The sequence below is a fragment of the Cavenderia fasciculata genome, assembly GCF_000203815.1.
Source record: "Cavenderia fasciculata unplaced genomic scaffold Scf_Dfasci-F-a-25c12.r2-5, whole genome shotgun sequence".
Taxonomy (NCBI): Eukaryota; Evosea; class Eumycetozoa; order Acytosteliales; family Cavenderiaceae; genus Cavenderia; species Cavenderia fasciculata.
In genome coordinates, this window is record NW_004457729.1 from 2,165,111 (window position 1) to 2,186,018 (window position 20,908).

The 20,908-nt window shown below is 33.9% G+C and overlaps 8 protein-coding genes across 8 annotated transcripts; 2 read left to right on the forward strand and 6 right to left on the reverse strand.

Moving 5' to 3' along the window:
• Positions 1-283: 283 nt before the first annotated feature.
• On the reverse strand, positions 284-646 carry DFA_01190 (uncharacterized protein; the record flags this gene model as incomplete). Its single annotated transcript, XM_004359102.1, has 2 exons — positions 284-559; positions 626-646. The coding sequence occupies 2 exons, from the start codon at positions 644-646 to the stop codon at positions 284-286; spliced, it is 297 nt and encodes a 98-aa protein (XP_004359159.1).
• Positions 647-950: 304 nt separating this feature from the next.
• On the reverse strand, positions 951-1,704 carry DFA_01191 (C2 domain-containing protein; the record flags this gene model as incomplete). The annotated part of the gene is made up of 3 exons (XM_004359103.1): positions 951-1,381; positions 1,464-1,575; positions 1,645-1,704. 3 exons carry the CDS (start codon positions 1,702-1,704, stop codon positions 951-953), a joined length of 603 nt encoding a protein of 200 aa, XP_004359160.1.
• A 558-nt stretch (positions 1,705-2,262) lies between these two features.
• Positions 2,263-2,789, reverse strand: rpc11 (RNA polymerase III subunit; the record flags this gene model as incomplete). Its single annotated transcript, XM_004359104.1, has 3 exons — positions 2,263-2,295; positions 2,390-2,481; positions 2,615-2,789. 3 exons carry the CDS (start codon positions 2,787-2,789, stop codon positions 2,263-2,265), a joined length of 300 nt encoding a protein of 99 aa, XP_004359161.1.
• Positions 2,790-2,973: 184 nt separating this feature from the next.
• Positions 2,974-4,597, reverse strand: DFA_01193 (GPI transamidase subunit PIG-U family protein; the record flags this gene model as incomplete). Its single annotated transcript, XM_004359105.1, has 3 exons — positions 2,974-3,524; positions 3,595-4,236; positions 4,333-4,597. The coding sequence occupies 3 exons, from the start codon at positions 4,595-4,597 to the stop codon at positions 2,974-2,976; spliced, it is 1,458 nt and encodes a 485-aa protein (XP_004359162.1).
• Positions 4,598-5,188: 591 nt separating this feature from the next.
• DFA_01194 (putative CorA family magnesium ion transporterr) lies at positions 5,189-7,096 on the forward strand (the record flags this gene model as incomplete). Its single annotated transcript, XM_004359106.1, has 3 exons — positions 5,189-5,251; positions 5,369-6,630; positions 6,700-7,096. 3 exons carry the CDS (start codon positions 5,189-5,191, stop codon positions 7,094-7,096), a joined length of 1,722 nt encoding a protein of 573 aa, XP_004359163.1.
• Positions 7,097-7,204: 108 nt separating this feature from the next.
• On the reverse strand, positions 7,205-7,604 carry csbA (contact site B protein; the record flags this gene model as incomplete). The annotated part of the gene is made up of 2 exons (XM_004359107.1): positions 7,205-7,458; positions 7,538-7,604. 2 exons carry the CDS (start codon positions 7,602-7,604, stop codon positions 7,205-7,207), a joined length of 321 nt encoding a protein of 106 aa, XP_004359164.1.
• A 419-nt stretch (positions 7,605-8,023) lies between these two features.
• Positions 8,024-12,420, reverse strand: trappc10-2 (trafficking protein particle complex subunit 10; the record flags this gene model as incomplete). Its single annotated transcript, XM_004359108.1, has 9 exons — positions 8,024-8,416; positions 8,486-8,622; positions 8,691-8,751; positions 8,832-9,796; positions 9,873-10,126; positions 10,194-10,471; positions 10,558-11,410; positions 11,714-12,023; positions 12,141-12,420. 9 exons carry the CDS (start codon positions 12,418-12,420, stop codon positions 8,024-8,026), a joined length of 3,531 nt encoding a protein of 1,176 aa, XP_004359165.1.
• Positions 12,421-12,803: 383 nt separating this feature from the next.
• On the forward strand, positions 12,804-20,873 carry DFA_01197 (uncharacterized protein; the record flags this gene model as incomplete). Its single annotated transcript, XM_004359109.1, has 12 exons — positions 12,804-13,254; positions 13,324-13,659; positions 13,742-14,045; positions 14,375-14,415; positions 15,043-15,885; positions 15,969-16,466; positions 16,573-17,103; positions 17,177-17,692; positions 17,770-18,267; positions 18,343-18,867; positions 18,947-19,465; positions 19,543-20,873. 12 exons carry the CDS (start codon positions 12,804-12,806, stop codon positions 20,871-20,873), a joined length of 6,393 nt encoding a protein of 2,130 aa, XP_004359166.1.
• Between the last annotated feature and the right edge of the window lie 35 nt (positions 20,874-20,908).

Below are 20,908 nucleotides of genomic sequence, written 5' to 3' on the forward strand. Positions count from 1 at the left end.
AAAAACAAAAAGACCTAAAAGATTACAAACAAAAAAAGGTCTTAAAACCCAATCAAATAAATAATAAAAAAAAAAAGTTATAATTATAATATAAATATCTTTCTTCTTCTTTTTTAAATGTGAATCCAAAGAAAGAGAGAGAGGGTATATATATATATGTATATGTATATGCATATGTGTTCACAATGCGAACCATTTTATTTAATAATACAACATGTTATAATAATGATAATTTGATGATACCATTAATCAATAAATAAGGTGAGGGATGAAAGTATTCTTTTTAGAGTACATAAATCTTGCAAATAAATGAATCAGTGTTATCATTAAACTCTATTTCATTGTTGTTGATGAGACCAAGAGGGAAACTCTTTTTAAAGGTATCGATTGTGTTTAATTTGGTCCAATTGACAGCCTTGATTGGTTTAGATCCATCACTACTGAGAGCCAATGAAAAGGTGCTACTGTTGGCATACTTTCCAATAACTTGCTTTAAATTTTGAAAGGTAATATCATTTTCAATCTTATCTTTTACTTGTTTTCCTCCTGGTAATACAAACTATCAAAAGAGATATAGATATTAGCTTAGTTGATCAAGAGTATTCTTTATAAAAGATAAACATACAATTACGTTATAGTCTGTCATTATTTCTCTTTTTATCTCTGTGTATACAAATATATATTTATGTTTTATCAATATATCATGTGATTGTTTTTGGGGAAGAACATTGAGGGGTAGATCGAATCGTGCCCTTTGGAACTCCGATATTTTCAAAAAATTGTTTGCCCCACCCAACCAAATTTTCAATGAATGAAGGGATGGGAGTCTCGTATTAATATTAATAATAAATAATATTTGTTTATGATTTATATATTAATTACAATTATTTATTTATTTATTGAATGACGATGATGATGATGATGAGTGAGAGAGTATGTTGTTGATGGAATTAATTTAAAGGAGATGAGAAAGCTTTAGAGGGACCAAAGGTAACAAAGAATTGGAGTTCAACCTCTCCAGCAGCCTTTCCAGTTTTGGTGGTTTCATCAAAGTCCTTGTACATTGTAAAGTTGGAGGTGATGGGTCCAAGACCAAGACGCTCTGGTTTACAGAATTGAGTGAGATCGATTGTGTTGCCACCAATGAAATCATTTCTTGAAAGTAAATCTCTATCCCACATTTCTACAATCAAATAACGATGCTTTCCAGCGATTTGTAATTCCTTGGATTCTGATGTCCATTCCCACATTGGTGTAAGAGTCTTTTTTTCAACTGGTGATTCAAACAAGTATTTACCTTCAAAAAGAGTTGGGTTGAGACGACCAAATTTAACAAATGGATCACTTAATCCATTTCCATCAGTTGCTTCATACACAATACCTAAATACATCATCATTCATTGTATTAATAAAAATAAATTTAAAATGACATTGTGATATTGATATTAATAATATATGCATACCATGAACCAATTTAATTTTAATCCAATGGTAACCCTCTTCTTTTGGTTTTGATGAGGATTTTGTTAACTTTGTTGCATTTTCCTTTTGAGTTAAATATCCTAATGGTCCTTTCTAAGTATTGATTAAATGGAATTGTGAGTTATTAAGTCTATTGTTGCGATTGCTTTACTCTATACAAACCGTTCCTCCCATGTTACCTTGTTTGACTTGTTCTCTAAGAATATCTTCATAGACGCTCATTTTTGAAGTGATGATTGAAAACTAATTGTTAATATATAAATAAATAAAAGTGATAATAGGTATAGTTGTTTACCAAAAGGTAAGTATATGAAATGATCGTATTAATAGACAGAGACTGTGTCGATGTTCATTGTGATCACAAAAAAATTTGAGCGTCTTCTTGAGATATTTTTTCAAAGAAGTTGCCCAACTTGAGGGCTTCACTAACCAAACCAGAATAGTGACAACCTATCCAAAGTTGGTAAAAAGACCAAGTAGGTAATTACAGTATTCTTTGTGTCACAGGAACAGAGTTGGAAAGGTATCCAAACCTGAAAGAGAGTGTTTTGAGAAACCATAGATCTAACAATATTGTTGGTTGTTGTTTTTCGTTTACCCAGTATCTAAATAAATAAATATAATTTATTCATAAATTGTAAAGGATATGGATTAAATCAATGAGTTGAACTCTTCTCCTTATTGATTAAAATATTATTATTATTATTATTATTATATAGATAGTTATTGTTATATACACCAAGTTGGAATCAAATTATATATAATCTATAGTTTGATTCTTTAGTTTCTCCATCTCGTTGCACAATATGTACACTATATAGTGTGAAAAAGTTATAGGTTAATATAAATAAATATTGACAATGTCATTACATTTGATTGAGTGATTGTAATATAATGATATATGTACTTTATAATAAGCAGTCTTTGGTTCATCGGCAGGGTATACTTGAATTTCCATCAAATGTGCTCTTCTTCTTACTTTACAAGTAGGACATTCAACTTTTTAAAAGGGAAGATGATCATTCATTCATTGATTGATTGATTCAGTGATAAAAAGTAAGTATAATGATAAAACGAATGATCTCTGTCTCTATCCTATCTATCTCTCTTTTCTCTCTCTGTTTGGACATACTATCTACTTGTTGTGAATTATTCCAAGCTTCATCACCACCAAACACATCAGAATCTATTTGTTTACGAACTAGAGGAACCTTTGAAACCACCTTGTTATTGATACCGAAAAAGTAGGGACAAGTCTGACAATAGAACTTTAGTTTACCTTGATTGTCATTCTCAACCAATAACATATTAGCACATGTAGGGCAAAATAACATCTCTTTACACAATCTTTACTAACTACTACTAGTTTAATATATATCGTCTACAATGCAAGTGATCATGCATTAAAATCTGATCGAAACTTCGTCATCGTCACTCTCTACTTTCACTTTTTTTAACCCTGAAATGTAATTATATGTATTTATTTATTTTTTAATCTTGTTTTAAAGTTTTAACATCATCTTTTTCTTTTTCTTGTTTATCGTTATTATTATTATTATTTTTAATTATTTCTTTTTCATCTTGTTGTTTATGTTTTTCATTAAATTTATCTAAATATTCCAATCGAAGTAATACAGAAAGTGCATCGGCCATTAATAAAACTTGAGCCAGAGTAAAGACGAGGTTGATGGTATAGTAAAAGTTTGCATTACCAGTACCTTGGTAGATCCACATTTGCCAGAGGATCGGTGCCAATACAGTGACGTAGATGCCAACCACGACAATGATGAAAATGTATTTAACACCTTTGAGTGTTTCATAGAGCAGTGGCAGCAGAGAAATATGGAGTGCCGTGTCACCAAGTGCTGGGTAACTCTTAAATGTTGCCATGATGGCACATAGAATCCAAAAATAGAATAATGGATGATTCTTTAATCTGATACCCAATGGAATGGTATAGATAAATATATTGTATTGAAAGATAAATAAAAAGAACTTTCTAAAATGTTCAAATACTTCTATAAAATAATACCAAAATAATCCTAAAGCAAAATAGAAATAGAGAAGGTTAGTTGGATGCTATGAATCTTTACAGACCAACTACTTTTTTACTATGCTTACCAATATTTGGAGTTAAATCTTCAACAAGAAAAGTAAAACCATAACATTTGTTTATAAATTCCCAAGAATTGAATAGACAAAAGGAAAGGTATAAAAGAGATACCAATGAGAAGAGGAATAGAATGGACAGTTTAAAGACGAATACAGTGACCGATGTCGATGCGGCAACTTGATAGTGACGGTAGAGAATAAATGCGACCGGGACAATCAATATGATGGGATAGATTGAAAGATAGGCAGCGGCGGCAACTGAAAAGACACCAAGGAATAGATTACCCTTGAGTGTAAAATAGAGTGCACAGAGAATGACAAGATTGTTGACTGCGATGGTACTCATACCGACATCACTCAATATAGAGAATGGGTTAAAGAGGAACATTGCAACCACTATATTGGGTGATATACTTTGTTTCATCTCTTTTGGTAATACTCTAGGTACCAATACTGCAATCCTACGTAAAAGGATAGCCGACAAGATACTAATCACCAAAAATAATACTTGTGGTCTCAACAATACAAATGAACTATTATCATTGAATGCTTTGAATAGTACCAACAGCAATGGTGGTTGATGAAATGCTGATCCACTATATGGTGATAATCCAAGTTGATTTAAATATAATCCTTCTGTTACTAAAAGAAAATGAACAAGAAGAAGAAGAAGTATTAACAATTGATCAAATGAAATGAATATAACTTGTCTTTCAACAACTTAAACTCTCTACATACATCGTTTAAAGCTAGTTATAGGAGTACTGATTTCATTTCTTTCAGAGAGTATATGATGAAATCCATTATAATACAATATGATTCTACATAATACACCAACAATCAATATAATTATAAAGTTACTATTACTATCATTATTATTACTATTAATATTTTTGTATTGTTCTAGTTGTTGTTCTTGACGCTTTCTATCAACAACTATGTTATTATTATTATTATTATTCTTTTTTGTTTGTTGTTGCTGTTGTTTATCTTTTTCCTTCATTCTTCTTTATATATATACACAGTTCTTCTTGAAAAACAAGTTTAATTAAAATGGATGAATGACGATGGTGATGATGTTCATAATTAAAACCCAAATATTAATTAATTTTCAATGATCAATTTATTAATCTTCAATGATTGGATCATTAATCAAAGGTCATGTCCAAGAATGGTAGGTCGGTCGGTCGGTCTTTCAATCTTTTCATTGATCGATCAAAAAGAGACGGCTTGTTGTATCTAGCTTGCCTCTTAAAAGACAAAGCAAAGTTGAGTGGGTGGTTGTGAAAACCCCTCCTTTTCAGACTGACCAACTCTTCTTTATAAAAGTTCATTTTACTTCTATTATTATCTTTGAGCTCATCATCATCATCATCGCACACAGCTATTTGTATTCCTATGGGTTGAAAGAAAGAGAGAGATAATTTAGTTGGTTTTAGTAAGAGACATACAATACATTCTACCTATAGTATCATAGTCAGACGATTGTTGTCGTAGTCACAAAAGAAAAAAGATATTATTCTATTTTTATCTATGCATTCTACATATATATCATCAACTAAACAAAGTTAGATAGATCACGTGTATAATAAAGATGAATCATTTTAATCCAAATACAAAGATTATATCATCAACTGAACCTTTGGAAAAGAGAAATGTATGTTGTTTATCAAAAATATATACATATATTTATATATATATATATACAGCTAATTGATTTATATATGTGTGTATAATATGTAAACTAATAATATATTATATATTATATATTTAGGTATATATTATAAATGAAGAAAGTGATAGTCAAAAACTATATACATATGAAGAAGGATTACAGTTTTGTAGGATGTTGGCAAAGAGGGATAGATTGACGAGTGCATCGTTTAGGGATTCTCCCATCACTATGAATATACATACACCTCCCTTTTTGGATGCTGATCATTTTCATGATCATTCTCCAATGCCTCTAAAAGATGATGATCATATCAACATACCTACAGACCATACTACAATAAGAGATGTAACCGATAGTAGAACTCAAGAAATTAAAATAGATTATAGTGATGACGATGATGATAATAATAATAATAGTGATGATGATGCTTATGGTGGTGGTGGAGGTGGTGGAGATCATCGCTCCACCACCTATGGAGGTAAACAATCAACAACTATAAATGATATAAATTTAATTTCATCCACTTCTTCAACCAATTCTTCAACCAATTTAATTAATAATAATAATAATAATAATAGTCAACAAAGTTTAATTGTTTCACCACAACCTATAAATAACAATAATAATAATATCAATAATAATAATAATCAATTATTATCATCTGATTCAACTTTAACACCAGAAATTGTTGGTGCTTCATCCACTTCATGCACTTCTTCCAATTCTGGTAGTAATAATGATGAACAAAACAAAAAGATGAATGACAATACTACCACTACTACGACGACAACAACAACAACAACAACAACAATAACATCGCCACCACTAATGACACCAAAGATTGATGAAAAAAAGATTTATTGGTTAGATTTTGAAGGATTGGATGAAGAGGAAATAGGTGCTATTTGTAAAGTATTGTATGTTCATCATCTTACCTATGAAGATATTATTAGTCATGATTCAACTGAAAAGTCTGAAGAATACTCTAATTATATCTTTGTCTCAACCTCTGAGATTACCTACTCGCCTGGTGGTGAACTCATCAATAGCAGTATCTATCTACTCGTCTTTCAAACCTTTGTCATTGTATTTCATCAAGAACCAATCGATTGCTTTGATAATATGGTCAATTCATTTAAATATCTAGACAAGGGAATAGTTCATTCGCCATGGGTACTCTATAGCATGTTGGAATCAATATGTGAACTCTATGCTACCCATGCCGACTATTTAATGTCCGAAGTTCATACATTGGATGATTTCACTCTAAGAGAAGAAGTTGCTCAAAATGAACTATACGTTAGATTAGGTAGAGCTACTCGTAAAGCTACAAATTTATTATCTTGGTTATTTATTAAAAAGTAAGTAAATAGAAAAATATAAATACATATAAATATATATATTATTTATTGATTAATTTTTTTATTTAGTGATACATTGTCATCATTATTAAGAAATTCAATTAGTGAAGATACCAAAAGACATTTAAGAAATATTAAGGATCGTGTAGTTAGAATCCAACAAAAGATAAAGTTGGCAGAGGATTTATTGGAGAATGTAAACACTGTCTATATTTCCAAAGTGTCATTATTGCTCAACGAAGAGTCACATACTCTAAACATGTCCATGTCAAGATTTACAACATTGACTCTCATTTTCATGCCACTCAATCTGATAGCAGGTGTATTTGGAATGAATGTCAAGTTGCCAGGCATGGTGGGGTATTACGAGGATACTCATATGAAATGGTTTACTTGTTTGATGACATTTTTTGCAGTTTGGATCGTAGGCACTGGACTATATTTTAAACGAGTTGGCTGGCTATAAACAGGAAGAAGAAGAAGAAGAAGAAAAAGGAAAGTTGTTTCAAGAACAAATAAAATAGTGATCTTTATTTATTTACAAAAAAGAGAGAAAATCAATCCATCCTTGGGTTTAGAATCTGATTGGTTGTTTGGGTGGTTCATTCAAATTCAATCTAACATTGACAACACCTTGCTCAGTGTTGGTTAAACATGATCCTCTTGCCGATGGAATTTCGACGGCAGCTTGGTCGTTGACAGTGAGAGAAGCAGAGGTTACAGTGAATTCGTTTACATCCCAAATATCAGCTCCAGAGGTTGAGTATCCCTTTTCGAATCGCATACCAATTGGTGGAGGAAATTGGCGTGTCGTAGGGAGAGCAATTGCTATAAGCGATCAAGATTGATTGATTGATTGATTAGTCAACTAGCTGAGAGGTTTTATATTAGTGACAAAACTACTCACCTTTACCGGCAATAGTTGATTCACCAAGGTTGGTTTGTAAAGTTAATGTTACTTGTTTTGGTTCCATTATTTGTTTGTATATATATTTATGTTATCTGTTTATGAATAAATTTAACGTGAGTACTGGTGATCATTAAAAACAATGAAACAAACCCAATGAATTTCATTGTCACTTTCTGGGGAAATTTCAATTTCCACGGTCGTCAAACAAAACCGACGTCAGGTCGGTGCAAGACAACGACCTATCACTAACACATCAACTTTAATCTTATTTATATTAATTTTATAAGCTCAGCTCATACCCGTATTGAAAAAGAAATTAGTGGACTTGATTTTTGTTAATTGTTAAAGATCTAAAAGCTCTTGAAAAACTTATACAGATCATTTTGTTTCCTATTATTATTCTTCTTTTCATTCAACAGTCTACATATATGTTAAATTAGTTTATTATTACTATTATTATTATTATTATTATCTATTACTTTGTTAAACTCCAGTACTAATGATTTTACAAGCAGAATTAATATTGATTGGAGGGTATACATAGATGTGATCATTATTGGTAGAGATTGAGTAGACTACGTTGACTTGGTCGATACCAATCAGATTGATTCTTGGTAGAGGCAGGGCCCCACTGCAAATCGGGATGAGATCACATGAAAACTGTTGTGTCTTTCCATTGGCCAATTTAAAAGAGTTTTTGGTACGACCGGCAACCGTCCAGAATGAAGGGTCATAGTCGATAGAGTATTGCACATTGTTAAGTGTCGTTGTTTCCTTGTTGTTTGATGATTGTAAATTACTAATTGAAATACCCAATGGTACAATAGATCCCAAATAGGTAATCTTTGAAATACTAATATCGATTTTATATAAATGCTAAAGAGAGAAAATAAATAAATATTATTAATTAATATTACATTTTTATATTATATATATATGACTTACAGATGGACAATCAATATTAATTGGTGAAAAGAAATCAACTTGATCATTCCATAATGTTTTGCACTCTAATACTTGTGGGTCCAAATCTTGTAATTTGTTTATATATTGAACTTTTAATCTAAAACATCTATTTGCATCTATAAATAAATCAAGTTAATAATCCATCCATTCGTTATCCGTTTATCTCTCTTTAATATATATTTACCTTTATCTGAATATTTGTTAAATTCAAAAATTGTTGAAATTAAATGACCTGGATATAATGTCTTTTTTTTTTTTGATTGAAATAAATTAGTGCCTTGATATTATTATTTGATCAAATAACTAATAATCTTTTTTGACATACAGTATTTTTTAAAGATTGATTATAATCTTTCATTAGATAAAAAGAATATTTACGATCGGATTCATTTTCATAATATTGAGAATCACATTCATCGAGTAGATAATCAGTGATGACGATTGGTAGAGGAGCATTACATTGTAATTGGATCTTTAAGAAATATTTGTTATTGAGAGGGATGACTTGTTCCTCGACGGAGAATGGATTAATAAATAGAGCATTTTCAATTGGTGATATGGAATAGGTTTCTTTGGTTTGTTTTTGATACTGGAAATCAACTCGGAATTGATGGGTGCATGGATCGACATTGACTGCCATCACGGGGAGGAAGAACTCTAGTTGTTCACCATAATCCAATGGTTCAAGCTGGATCTTTTCATTCTTGAATGCAAATTCGACAATCGATTGGTGGCCATGCTTATTCTTGAGTAATGCCTTTAATGTCGGTGCATTGATGATGGTTGCACCGCTAGGACTGCTAAATGACAACACACCCTTTTCAATAGAGTCGGTATGCGTACCTATTCTAACGGTAATGTATTGCACACAACAGAGGAACAGTGGTGACGGTGCAATAGTGTCGAGAGTGATGGCACTGGCCGTCTCTATGATTTGGATCTGTCCTGCATCACCACCACGAAGTGGAATGGCAAAGGAGATGCTGCCAGCCTTGAGCCACAACGACTCCTTTACAAACAATGATTTGATGGTACCAACCGTACTAAATGTCAATATATTGTCGCCAGGTTGCAAAACAAAATCGTTGAGTGAAAAGATAAGTTTATCAACAGTGCCAGATGGATTGGATGGTTTTACAAAATTGACATGTCCACTATTAATCGTCATTGGTTGATTTAGATTACTTCTAATCTTTACAATGATTGTAATTGGTTCTAAAAATCTATATTCTTTTTGTGCAATCTTAATTTTACATTTAAATAATTTTGATGTATTTTGTGTTTGAACAACTAAAAAATAAAAAGAAAAAAGAATTAGAATATATTTCTTTCTTGTTTTTTCTTTTGTTCTTTCTATTTTTCATACTATTTAAATCTTTTGTATTTGAAATTTGAATGATTTGATCAAGGTAATAATTTTTTTCTTCTTTGTTTGATAGTGTACCAGGTGAAAGTAAGGAAACACAAGTTCCAGTATAATCGACTATATGATTTAATTGTTGTTGACAATATCCCAATTTAGTTTTAACTGCATACTCTAATGAAGTCCAACTTTCTCTTGCATATAAATTAACTATAGATTTAAATAAATTCTCTGCTAATCCAAATTCTTTTAATTTACTACAAAAATAAAATATATTAGATTAATATATTATTATAACTCTCTTCTATTTTTTTTGTGACATACAAATGAAAAGTACCAACAGAATATTTTAATCTGGCCAATGCTCTAGTTCTATTTGTTTGAGTAAATAAATTTTCAGCTTGATTCATAACATCAAGATAAAGAGTTCTAAATTGTTCGACTGATTGGAAAGCAGCTTGAAGAGGAGGATAGGAAAAGATGGAAGTGGTAGAAATATTATTTGGTGCATCATCTTTTCTAAACAACTCTTCAACACTTTTAAATAATGCTCCATAATAATCCTTTGGAATAATCTTTAATTTAATTGCTAATTCTTCCAACTAAATAAAAATAAAAATAAATCAAAGTGATTAATAAGTATGATACTTTCATTTGTTGTTAATATTATTATTATTATTTTTTTTACCTTTTGACCAGCATTAAATAATAAATCAGATAAAAATAAATCAAATAATTCTTTTTCTTGTTTATCATCTTTGGTACGATCCAATTCAGCGATAGAGTTTAGTGATGGTGTTCTCATCCAATTAGATACACCACCTTGAAGTGTAGATGATTGAGTGACTGTAAGAGATTGAGTTCCAGTGATACCTAGACCACTGAGAATAGAGGATGCCTTGGAAGCGGCAGTTGTTGTTGAAAAGGAGGATGATGATGACGATGATAGTGATACGGTGGCAGGGGTAGTGGCAGGCGAAGATGTGTTGCTGCCAGAGACGAGCCCGAGACCGCTCGTCACATTATTGAGAAATCTCGAGAGTGGAGGAGTGACAATCTTTGTTTTTGGGTTGACGGTAGTTCCACTCGCACCACCCTGTCCCAATGAAGAAGGTGACTGTGACAACTTTTCATAACCATCTTGACATGCCTTGATAATCTCGAGACTGACTGAAAACACCCACGCCTCTCTAAAGTAAGGTGACGAGAAACTGTCTGCATTCTTTGATATGATACGTTGGATAGATGCGATAAATGCATTGGCACGCGATGCAACCTCGACTGGACGGTGCAAGAGGAAGAGTAGTTTGGCCTGTTTGGCAAACAAATAATGTTTAAAGTCAAACAAACTAATCTTGTTGTTAAAAATAAGGTCGCGGTATGGTTTTTTGTTTACGTCTAATATATCCATCCCGTCACCTGGGTCGTTGTTGGTGATACTCTCAAACGTTGTCTTTGTCTCTGTAAACAGCACTTCGAGCTCAAAGTACTGCACCAACGCATCCTCGTAGAGTTGTGCGCGTTCATAGATTAACGCCAAACTCTCTTTGAGAAAGAAAAACGACAAGTAGCTCCACCCGAGTGCCGTGCGCTTGGCATCTGACTTGCGAATCTCCTCCTCGTAGGTAGTGAGGTATTGCTCGGCCGACGAGATGATACCCTCCTTCATCTTGCCCAGAAAATCATCCCACAGGTCGTCATTCTTGTTGGCGTCGTCAAAGAATCGCAATTGACAACAACGATCGCGTTTAACGTTAAAGTCATTCTTGATCTTGTCAAATACGGTCCTGTGCAACTTGGACGTTAACTCTGAGAATGATCGCTTTTGACCAAGTGACACATACACTATCAACCATTCCTGATGACGTTCAGACATTGATGTCACCCATTGCTTGATCTTTGGTTTGACCGCGTTCTTGTACTGATCGGCGTCATCGCAGTGAACCAAGTACAAATAGAGGTATGGTTTCTTGTACAAGTCTTGAAACTCGTACGTTGGTTTCAATCGTTCGTCATTGTGTGGTAGAATATTAACAGGCATTTTATCTACAATCTTGGTATGACCAGTCTTTGTTCTCCAACTAATATTTCTCAATGGTAAATGATTCCATAAATCAGGTTCCAAATATTTCCATACTCCAAAGTCATCTTGATCTATAGATAGATAGAAAAAAAAAGAAAAAAGAAAAGAATTAATATATTGATTCTATATTAATCAATCATCCATCATATTAATTATCCTCTTTGTCATCCCTCTTTCTTTGTACATACATGATATTGTTATATGATCAACTCCGACCTCTCCATTGATTGATGCAGATGATGAGTTTAATCCTCCTGATGCAGTCGAAGAGTTTAATCCTCCAGATGCTGATGCCGATGTTACAGATTGATTCGGTGATGGTACCGGGATATGAGTCGCAGTTGGTGTCACTGATATAGAAGGTGGTAGTGAAGGTGGTGGTGATGTTGAAGTAGATGCTGAGGTTGTTGTTGTTGTTGTAGTCGCAGTAGTAGCAGTAGTTTCAGATGGTGATGATGTAGTCGACATGATTCAATGAACACAAATTTCTCTCCAACCTCTTTCCAACTGTGCTATTGAATACTTGTTTCCACTACTCTACTATCTCTTCTCCTTTATAAAGTTACAACTATAATAAATGATTATACCTGAATGATTTGCTTGCTTGTTCAAAGCAATTTTAAATTAATGGTTCAAACCAATTTTTATTTATTTTCAAAAGAACACCCTCAGATTATTATTATTCTTTTTACTCTTCTCTGAAAACTACAACTAACTACCTAACAACAACAACAACACGAATTAATTGTAGATAAAGAGATATCTAGATAGATCGATAGATAGATAGATAAACGAATAAATATATATATCTTTCTTATCTGCTGCAGATAAGTAATACATTTAGGAAGAAGATGGGTATAACATCATCGACTGAACAAAAAGATAGTCAGTATGCAAACCAACAGTCGACTACTGGAAGAGGTAGAAGTTCATCAACAAACTCTTCTCCAATGTCAACAGGATTGAATACAAGACAACAACAACAACAGCAGCCACAACAACAAACACAATATCACCATGTACCTCCACCTTCACCCAATACGATTGGAGCAGGTAATAATTCTCGGTACTCTCCTATACCAAGCTTTACAAGTAGTGGAAGCAAACAGATACAACAGAATCCTATCAAATCACCTAATCAACAGAGTCAACAACAACAACAACACCCTTCATCCTATACAGCCACCACTTCAACCTCCAAGTCACAATACTCCTCAAGTCATACTCCATCTACAAATACCACTCCAAATAGATTCATTCCTATGGGATCAACTCCTGCAACCTCTGAATTTAATGTATTAAGTAAGAAACAAATAACTATGAATAATATTTTAATGGATGACTAATGATATTTCTATATTTTCTATATAGTGTCACCACCATCATCACCATTATCGGGATCGATTGGTATACCAAATACACAAGAAGTGGTACCAACAGTATTTACATGGGCTGGTGGAGGCAAGGAAGTCTTTATTGCAGGTTCATTCAACAATTGGAAGGAAAAGATACCATTGTCACACAGCGAGAAAGATTTTACTCTTATTTATAACCTTCCACCTGGAGTACATCAATACAAGTTTATCGTCGATGGCAAATGGGTACATTCATCTGAACAACCAGTTGCTGCCGACACTAAAGGCAACTTGATTAATTTCGTTGAAGTCAAATCAAAAGATATATCAAATGAATTGAGTAATTTTAAAAGTTTGTATTAAACATATATATATATATTTATTTAATTATTTTAATTAATTAATTAATTGATTTATTTAATTATTTTAATTAGTTTCATCAACACCACCAGGATCATATAGTAAAAATGTACCAGAGGAAGAATTTCAAAAGATTCCTCCACCATCTTTACCAGCACATCTTCGTCGAGCACTTTTAAATACTCAACCATCCACCGAGGATCCAACTCTTCTTCCACTTCCCCATCATGTTATGCTCAATCATCTCTATTCACTTCCACGAAAGGATAAGGTAACCATTCTAGGTGTAACACATCGATACAAGACCAAGTTTGTTACCACTGTACTTTATAAACCTGTTCATGAACCAACTGAAACAGAGGAACCCGATGACCTCGAGTAAAGGTTAACCTATATATATATCCCACCACCACCACAACCGCCCGAACCTTCCATCATACATTTATCATTTTAACCATCAAATCACGTGTGGATGGACTTATATATAACAATCATCCTTAACATTCATCGTAATAAATTTTGCCATTACAAAAGCTTTGTACAGACCAATCAATATATAACCATCTTCATGCAGACGCAGACTCACAATTTTGTTCACACTCTTAATGGTCCATCCTTGAAAACAATCAACAAAATACTCCAACCATGAATATTTTTATCAAACCTCAACCAACAATATTGTAATAATTAATTAAATAATAATTGAGGTTATTAAGAAAAGAAGAGAATAGAGATTTATTCAGATTAGGCAAAAAGAAAGTCAAGAAGAAATAGAATTGTAAAGACGCATATCGAATTATTTCATCAATAATATCTAACCGATCATGTATAATATCTTTAAGTTTGACGATGGTAATTGTGCGTCATATGAAACTTCAAAAACGACAAACAAAACCAAGGGCGTCTACCAGTAGGTGCCAATATTTTTGCAAGTCAGTTCAAGCTCGAAAAAAAGATTCGCAACCGCTTTTTTGATACTCGTTTTCATCATCAATGACAAGTCAGAGGGGTTCTATGTTCTCAAGATGCCATCAGCGGTTGGTTCTCCTCCACAAAAACAGTCTCTGAAATAATTATCTAGATTCATCGATATTTATCAAATATTAATGGAAACATCGTATCGACATCTGACTTGAGGAATATGGTAGGACAAGAAATATAATGTGAGCCCATCAAGATCATATGGTTTTTTTTCTCTCTCTCTTCCCCACAAATAATATTATTCATATACATACATAATTATTTATATATATTATAATTTATACATACATATACGTACAGAACAGACCAAGACATATCTATCTATAATTTTCAATTATGGAGTTTATCGCACGATACTCTTTAAAATTAATTTTTGCTGTATTATTATTAATAGTAACCGATAGTAAAGCTCAATGGATTTATGAAGTAGAGTACGCAGGTGCAGGATGTACAGGTTTAATTAATAGAGTGACAGCATTTTATGATGGACAGTGTTATGCTGGTGGTTCCGATTTTTGGTGGTACTCTACATCTGGTGGAACTCCAACCTTTAGAATCTCATCAGGCGGTTGTTTTGCAGCTGCTCAATACACCTTTCCCTATACATTCAACGCATGTAATAGTGGAAACATGATGGTCATAGCACGTACCGTACCACCCATTCCAATGACCGGAGCACTTGGTTTCGAACGAATTTCATCTCCAAACCCATCGGCCGATTGTCTAAACTTCCAAAACGAAAGAAACATTGATAGAATAGGTGCATGTGTCATGTTACCATCCAACAGAGGTGCAGGTATCTACACCAAGGCAATTGCCAGCCCTAATATCGGATTTGGATTTTTTTATGTCAATTGTCCTACTATTATGGGTTCCACCCTTTTTACTTCACCAATGACTTGCTCAAGTGTCGATGGCGGGTTCACCTATGGACAGGTGTTCCCAGCACTGTCTATATCCTCAGTTGCCGCATCCAATACTCTTACCGATGTCTCATTGAATGGTTTCTCGTCGAATATTGGTGGCTCCACCTTTTTCTATACTGCCATGCTCAGTTGTCCAGCCGGTCAATTCCCAATGTCCGTCACGATCAACCCCGCCACACCAACCGCCGCCATTGCCATCCCTGCAGCCACCAGAGGTCAGAGTTGCGTAGTCGTTGTATCCGCCAATGGAGACCCAATAATGTCAGGTGTTGGTGTATCAGGTCAATCAGCTGCCTTTACCATTCCACTTCGTACGTCAAAAAATATAACACATTCTCTTTTTTTTTAAAATTAATTTGATTTTTTTTTTTAATTTATTTTCTACCACCTCTAGTTGCATCAATGTCATCATTAACACCAGGAACTGTGACGACTAGAACCATTTCATTTAGTTATTCAAGTAGTACCGGTGGTACTTATACAGTGACTGTTGGTGGTAACACTTATCCTGGGTGTTCAGCTACAACTACTTGTACTGCTACTGGTTTGACTCCAAACACACTATATACTGTCAGTGTTACCGTCACCAATGCTGGAACGACCTCTGCACCTTTAAGTTATTCCGCAACCACAGTCAATGTTATTACAACCCCGTCGATCGCAATCACTGGTCAGACAAGCACATCGATCTCTGTATCGTACCCCGTAACCCGTGGTTATGGAGCAACAACCTACCAACTCAGACTCAACACAGTCGTTCAAGCTTCATGTACAACTTCATCATGCACACTCTCTGGTCTTGTCTATGGAACTGTGTATACTATTTCAGTGACTGCAACCAATGATGGTTATTCTGCTACTTCACTTGATTCAGTTACAAACTTTTGGACTTGTATATATTATTAAAATGAAAAGATGAAAAGAAAGATAAATTAATTCAAAATACTTACAATTCTTCTTCCTCTTCTTCTTCTTCTTTTGTTACTTTTTTAATTTAGTACCAACAATCGGAGCAGTTAATATATTAAATTATGGAACTACATGGGTATCATTTGGTTATTCATCAAATAATGGAAGAGTAATTGGTGCCAATACTTTTGCAATTCGTGTTAATGGAGTTCTAAGCTCCAACGCTACTTGTTCATCATCTACTAGTTGTTATGTAGGTGGATTGACAGCAGGTTCAACACCATCGATTAGTATCCTCTCTACCAATAATGGAGAAACATCAGCCACACCAGGTACAGCAAGTCAAAAACTTTACAACAGTGTCAACACTCTTACAGTGACACCATCACTACAAACCAGTTCATCATTTAGAGTATCATATTCAAGTTTAGAAGGTATCCCAGGTCAAACATCCTACCAAATTTTAATTGATGGAGCTTCCAATCCAAATTGTCCAACTACTACTACTCAAGGTGGTTGTACATTGACATCCATGGCCTCTAAAACCTACAATGCTACAGTCACTGCAACAAATGATGGTCTAGTACTCGTAAAAACTATTATGGTTCTTGTTACTGATTGTATGTACAAAAATAATTTTAATATATATATATTTTTTGAATTTAACAATTAATTATTTTTAAATTATTTTAGTCCCAACAATGAATCCAATAGTATTGGGTGCAATAGGTACAACATGGGTTGAATTTACTTATTCTTCTAATGGTGGTACAGCTGGAGGTAACTCTTATACAGTTAATGTTGCTGGATCAGATATCGCAACAGCATCATGTAAACAAGGACCATATTGTAAGGTCATTGGATTGGCACCTGGATCTTCACCAGCCATTTCAATTTATGTTACCAACAATGGAGAGAATTCCATTCCCGCTTCGAAAACTGCTACTTTGTATCAACCAACATCAACCCCAACCATCACTCTAACAAGGGTGTCTACATCGACACTTAGTATTTCATGGGTCGAGCATAATGGTGTTCCAGGACAATCATTATTTGATGTTTTAGTAAATGGAACAAACATTTGCACCAACATTGCCACTACCACTTGTCAATATAATTCGGTCGTTGATGGAATATATTACAACATTACAACTATTGTTAAAAATGATAACTTTGTATCATCAAATTCAACAACCTATTTTTATCCTCGTATGTATTAGTAACCAATATGAAACAATTGAATACATTGTATTAATTCTTTATTATTATTTTCTTCTTAATCATAGTCGCAATAATGTCATCATTAACACCAGGAACTGTGACGACTAGAACCATTTCATTTAGTTATTCAAGTAGTACCGGTGGTACCTATACAGTGACTGTTGGTGGTAACACTTATACTGGATGCTCAGCTACAACTACTTGTACTGCTACTGGTTTGACTCCAAACACACTATATACTGTCAGTGTCCTTGTAACAAATGCTGGAACAGTCTCTTCTCCATTGACTTATTCCGCAACCACAGTCAATGTTATTACAACCCCGTCGATCGCAATCACTGGTCAGACAAGCACATCGATCTCTGTATCGTACCCCGTAACCCGTGGTTATGGAGCAACAACCTACCAACTCAGACTCAATACCGTAGTTCAAGCTTCATGTACAACTTCATCATGCACACTCTTCGGTCTTGTCTATGGAACTGTTTATACTATTTCAGTGACTGCAACCAATGATGGTTATTCTGCTACTTCACTTGATTCGGTTACAAACTTTTGGACTTGTATGTCAAAACCTATAAAATGAAAAGGAAATCAAAGTAATATACTTACCAATACCCATTTCTTTTTTAATTTAGTACCAACAATGGGAGCAGTTAATATATTAAATTATGGAACTACATGGGTATCTTTTAGTTATTCGTCAAATAATGGAAGAGTAATTGATGACAATACCTTTGCAATTCGGGTCAATGGAGTATTGAGTACCAACACTACTTGTTCTACTTCAACCAATTGTTATGTTGGTGGATTGACAGCAGGTTCAACACCATCGATTAGTATCCTCTCTACCAATAATGGAGAAACATCAGCCACACCAGGTACAGCAAGTCAAAAACTTTACAACAGTGTCAACACTCTTACAGTGACACCATCACTACAAACAAGTTCATCATTTAGAGTATCCTATTCAAGTTTAGAAGGTATCCCAGGTCAAACATCCTATCTACTTTTAATTGATGGAGTTTCCAATCCAAATTGTCCAACCACTGAAGGTGGTTGTACATTGACATCCATGATCCCTAAAACCTATAATGCTACAGTCACTGCAACAAATGATGGTTTAGTACTCGTAAAAACTATTATGGTTCTTGTTACTAATTGTATGTAAAATATTATATATATATTTATTAAATCTAAACATTCATTATATTAATTAATTTATCTACTTTTTTTAATTAGTCCCAACAATGAATCCAATCGAAATAGGGGCAATAGGTACAACATGGGTTGAATTTAATTATTCATCTATTGGTGGTACATCAGGAGGTAATTCTTATACAATTAATGTTGCTGGATCAGATATCGCAACAGCATCATGTAAACAAGGACCATATTGTAAGGTCATTGGATTGGCACCTGGATCTTCACCAGCCATTTCAATTTATGTTACCAACAATGGAGAGGATTCAGATACCGTATCTGAAACTCCTACTTTGTATCAACCAACATCAACACCAACCATCACTCTATCAAGAGTATCAGAATCAGTTCTTAATATTTCATGGGTCGAGCATAATGGTGTTCCTGGCCAATCATTATTTGATGTTTTAGTAAATGGAACAAACATTTGTACCGACATTGCAGTTTCTAATTGTTTATACAATTCAGTTGTTGATGGAGAATATTTCAACATTACAATTATTGTTAAAAATGATAACTTTGAATCATCAAACTCAACCATCTATTATTCTCATCCTCGTATGTATTAATTAGTATGATATTTTTTAATATTACTTTGTATTAATTCTTTATTTTTTCTATCTTTTTATTTTTAGCAACAACATCTGTTATAGTAACAGCAATTGGAGAAACCCAATCGATTTATATAAATTGGACAGAATCAAGTGGAGGTGTACCAGGTGAAACAAAATACAATGTATTCATGTCTGTTGACAATGATCATTGGGCTAATGTTTGTCTTGGTAGTTTGTTGAACTTTTCATGTTTGGTTGATGACCTGCCAGACAATACATTCTACTATGTTATGGTGACTGTCGAAAATACAGACTTTGAAGTATTACAAACAGTGGCCAATGCTACAACTCTACCTTTTAACGGTACTAATCCATGTAGATCAAACACAACATCAACCGTTGATTGTTCAGGTCATGGAACTTGCCCTAATCAAGAATGTCTTTGTGCTGATGGCTGGGATGGTCGATATTGTGAAGTTCCAACCGATGGTGGAGGAGATGGTGGAGGAGGTGTGATCATTACACCAAATCCATCAAACCCAGGTATTGATATTGATAAAGGAGGTGTAAAGTATTCATTCACAATTAACAAATTATTGGAACGTGATTTGGATATGAATGTGACCAAGGTATTACATTTGACATCACTCACATGGCAACCAGTCCAACAACTCAACACGACACTTGTACATCCAACCAACAATGGCTCGGTGATCAGACGATCATGGACGTACACAGCCATCAATGCAACCAACTATGCTGCCAAGATCAACATTACCTTTATCCAACTCGAAGCAATCCCAAATGTAACCATTGGAGATTCGTATCCAATTACTTTTGCAGGTGACCAATTCCACCTCAAGATTGGATCATTCAAGTATTCAATGGAGATGTCAAAATGGAATTTCGGTAGTTTGTTATCGACCCTAGAGTTGTGGACCAGTATCAATGCACCAGTAGAAGAGTGTGGTGGTGTTAATAGTCCCGTTGAAATGGTCAATGGTACAAAATCCAACTTTATCAATGTTGGACAGGCCAATGGCAAACTTTTGTACGGACGACTAGTCAACAGAGTCATGTTGGATTCAATCCCTCGCGCAGTCGGTCACTACATCTTGCAAGAGTCCCCCACCAATACCTCTCTTGTCACAGCCATCCCATACTTTGGCAACCAAGTCGAGATTGATCCAAACTTTTCAATGTTACTTGACACTGCCAAATTATCGGAACAACAAGACAAGTGCTCCAAATCCGACGACCCCTGGCGTATCATTGTCGGTTGTGTAGTTGGTGGTGCAGCTGTCGCAACTGCTGTAACTGCTGGAACACTGTTATACAAAAGAAAACTTCGTATTCAAAAACAAGAAACAACTTTAGCTAAAAAACTATCAGCCATTAATAATGGTAGATAAATAAATATCAATATAAATATAAATATAAATAAATA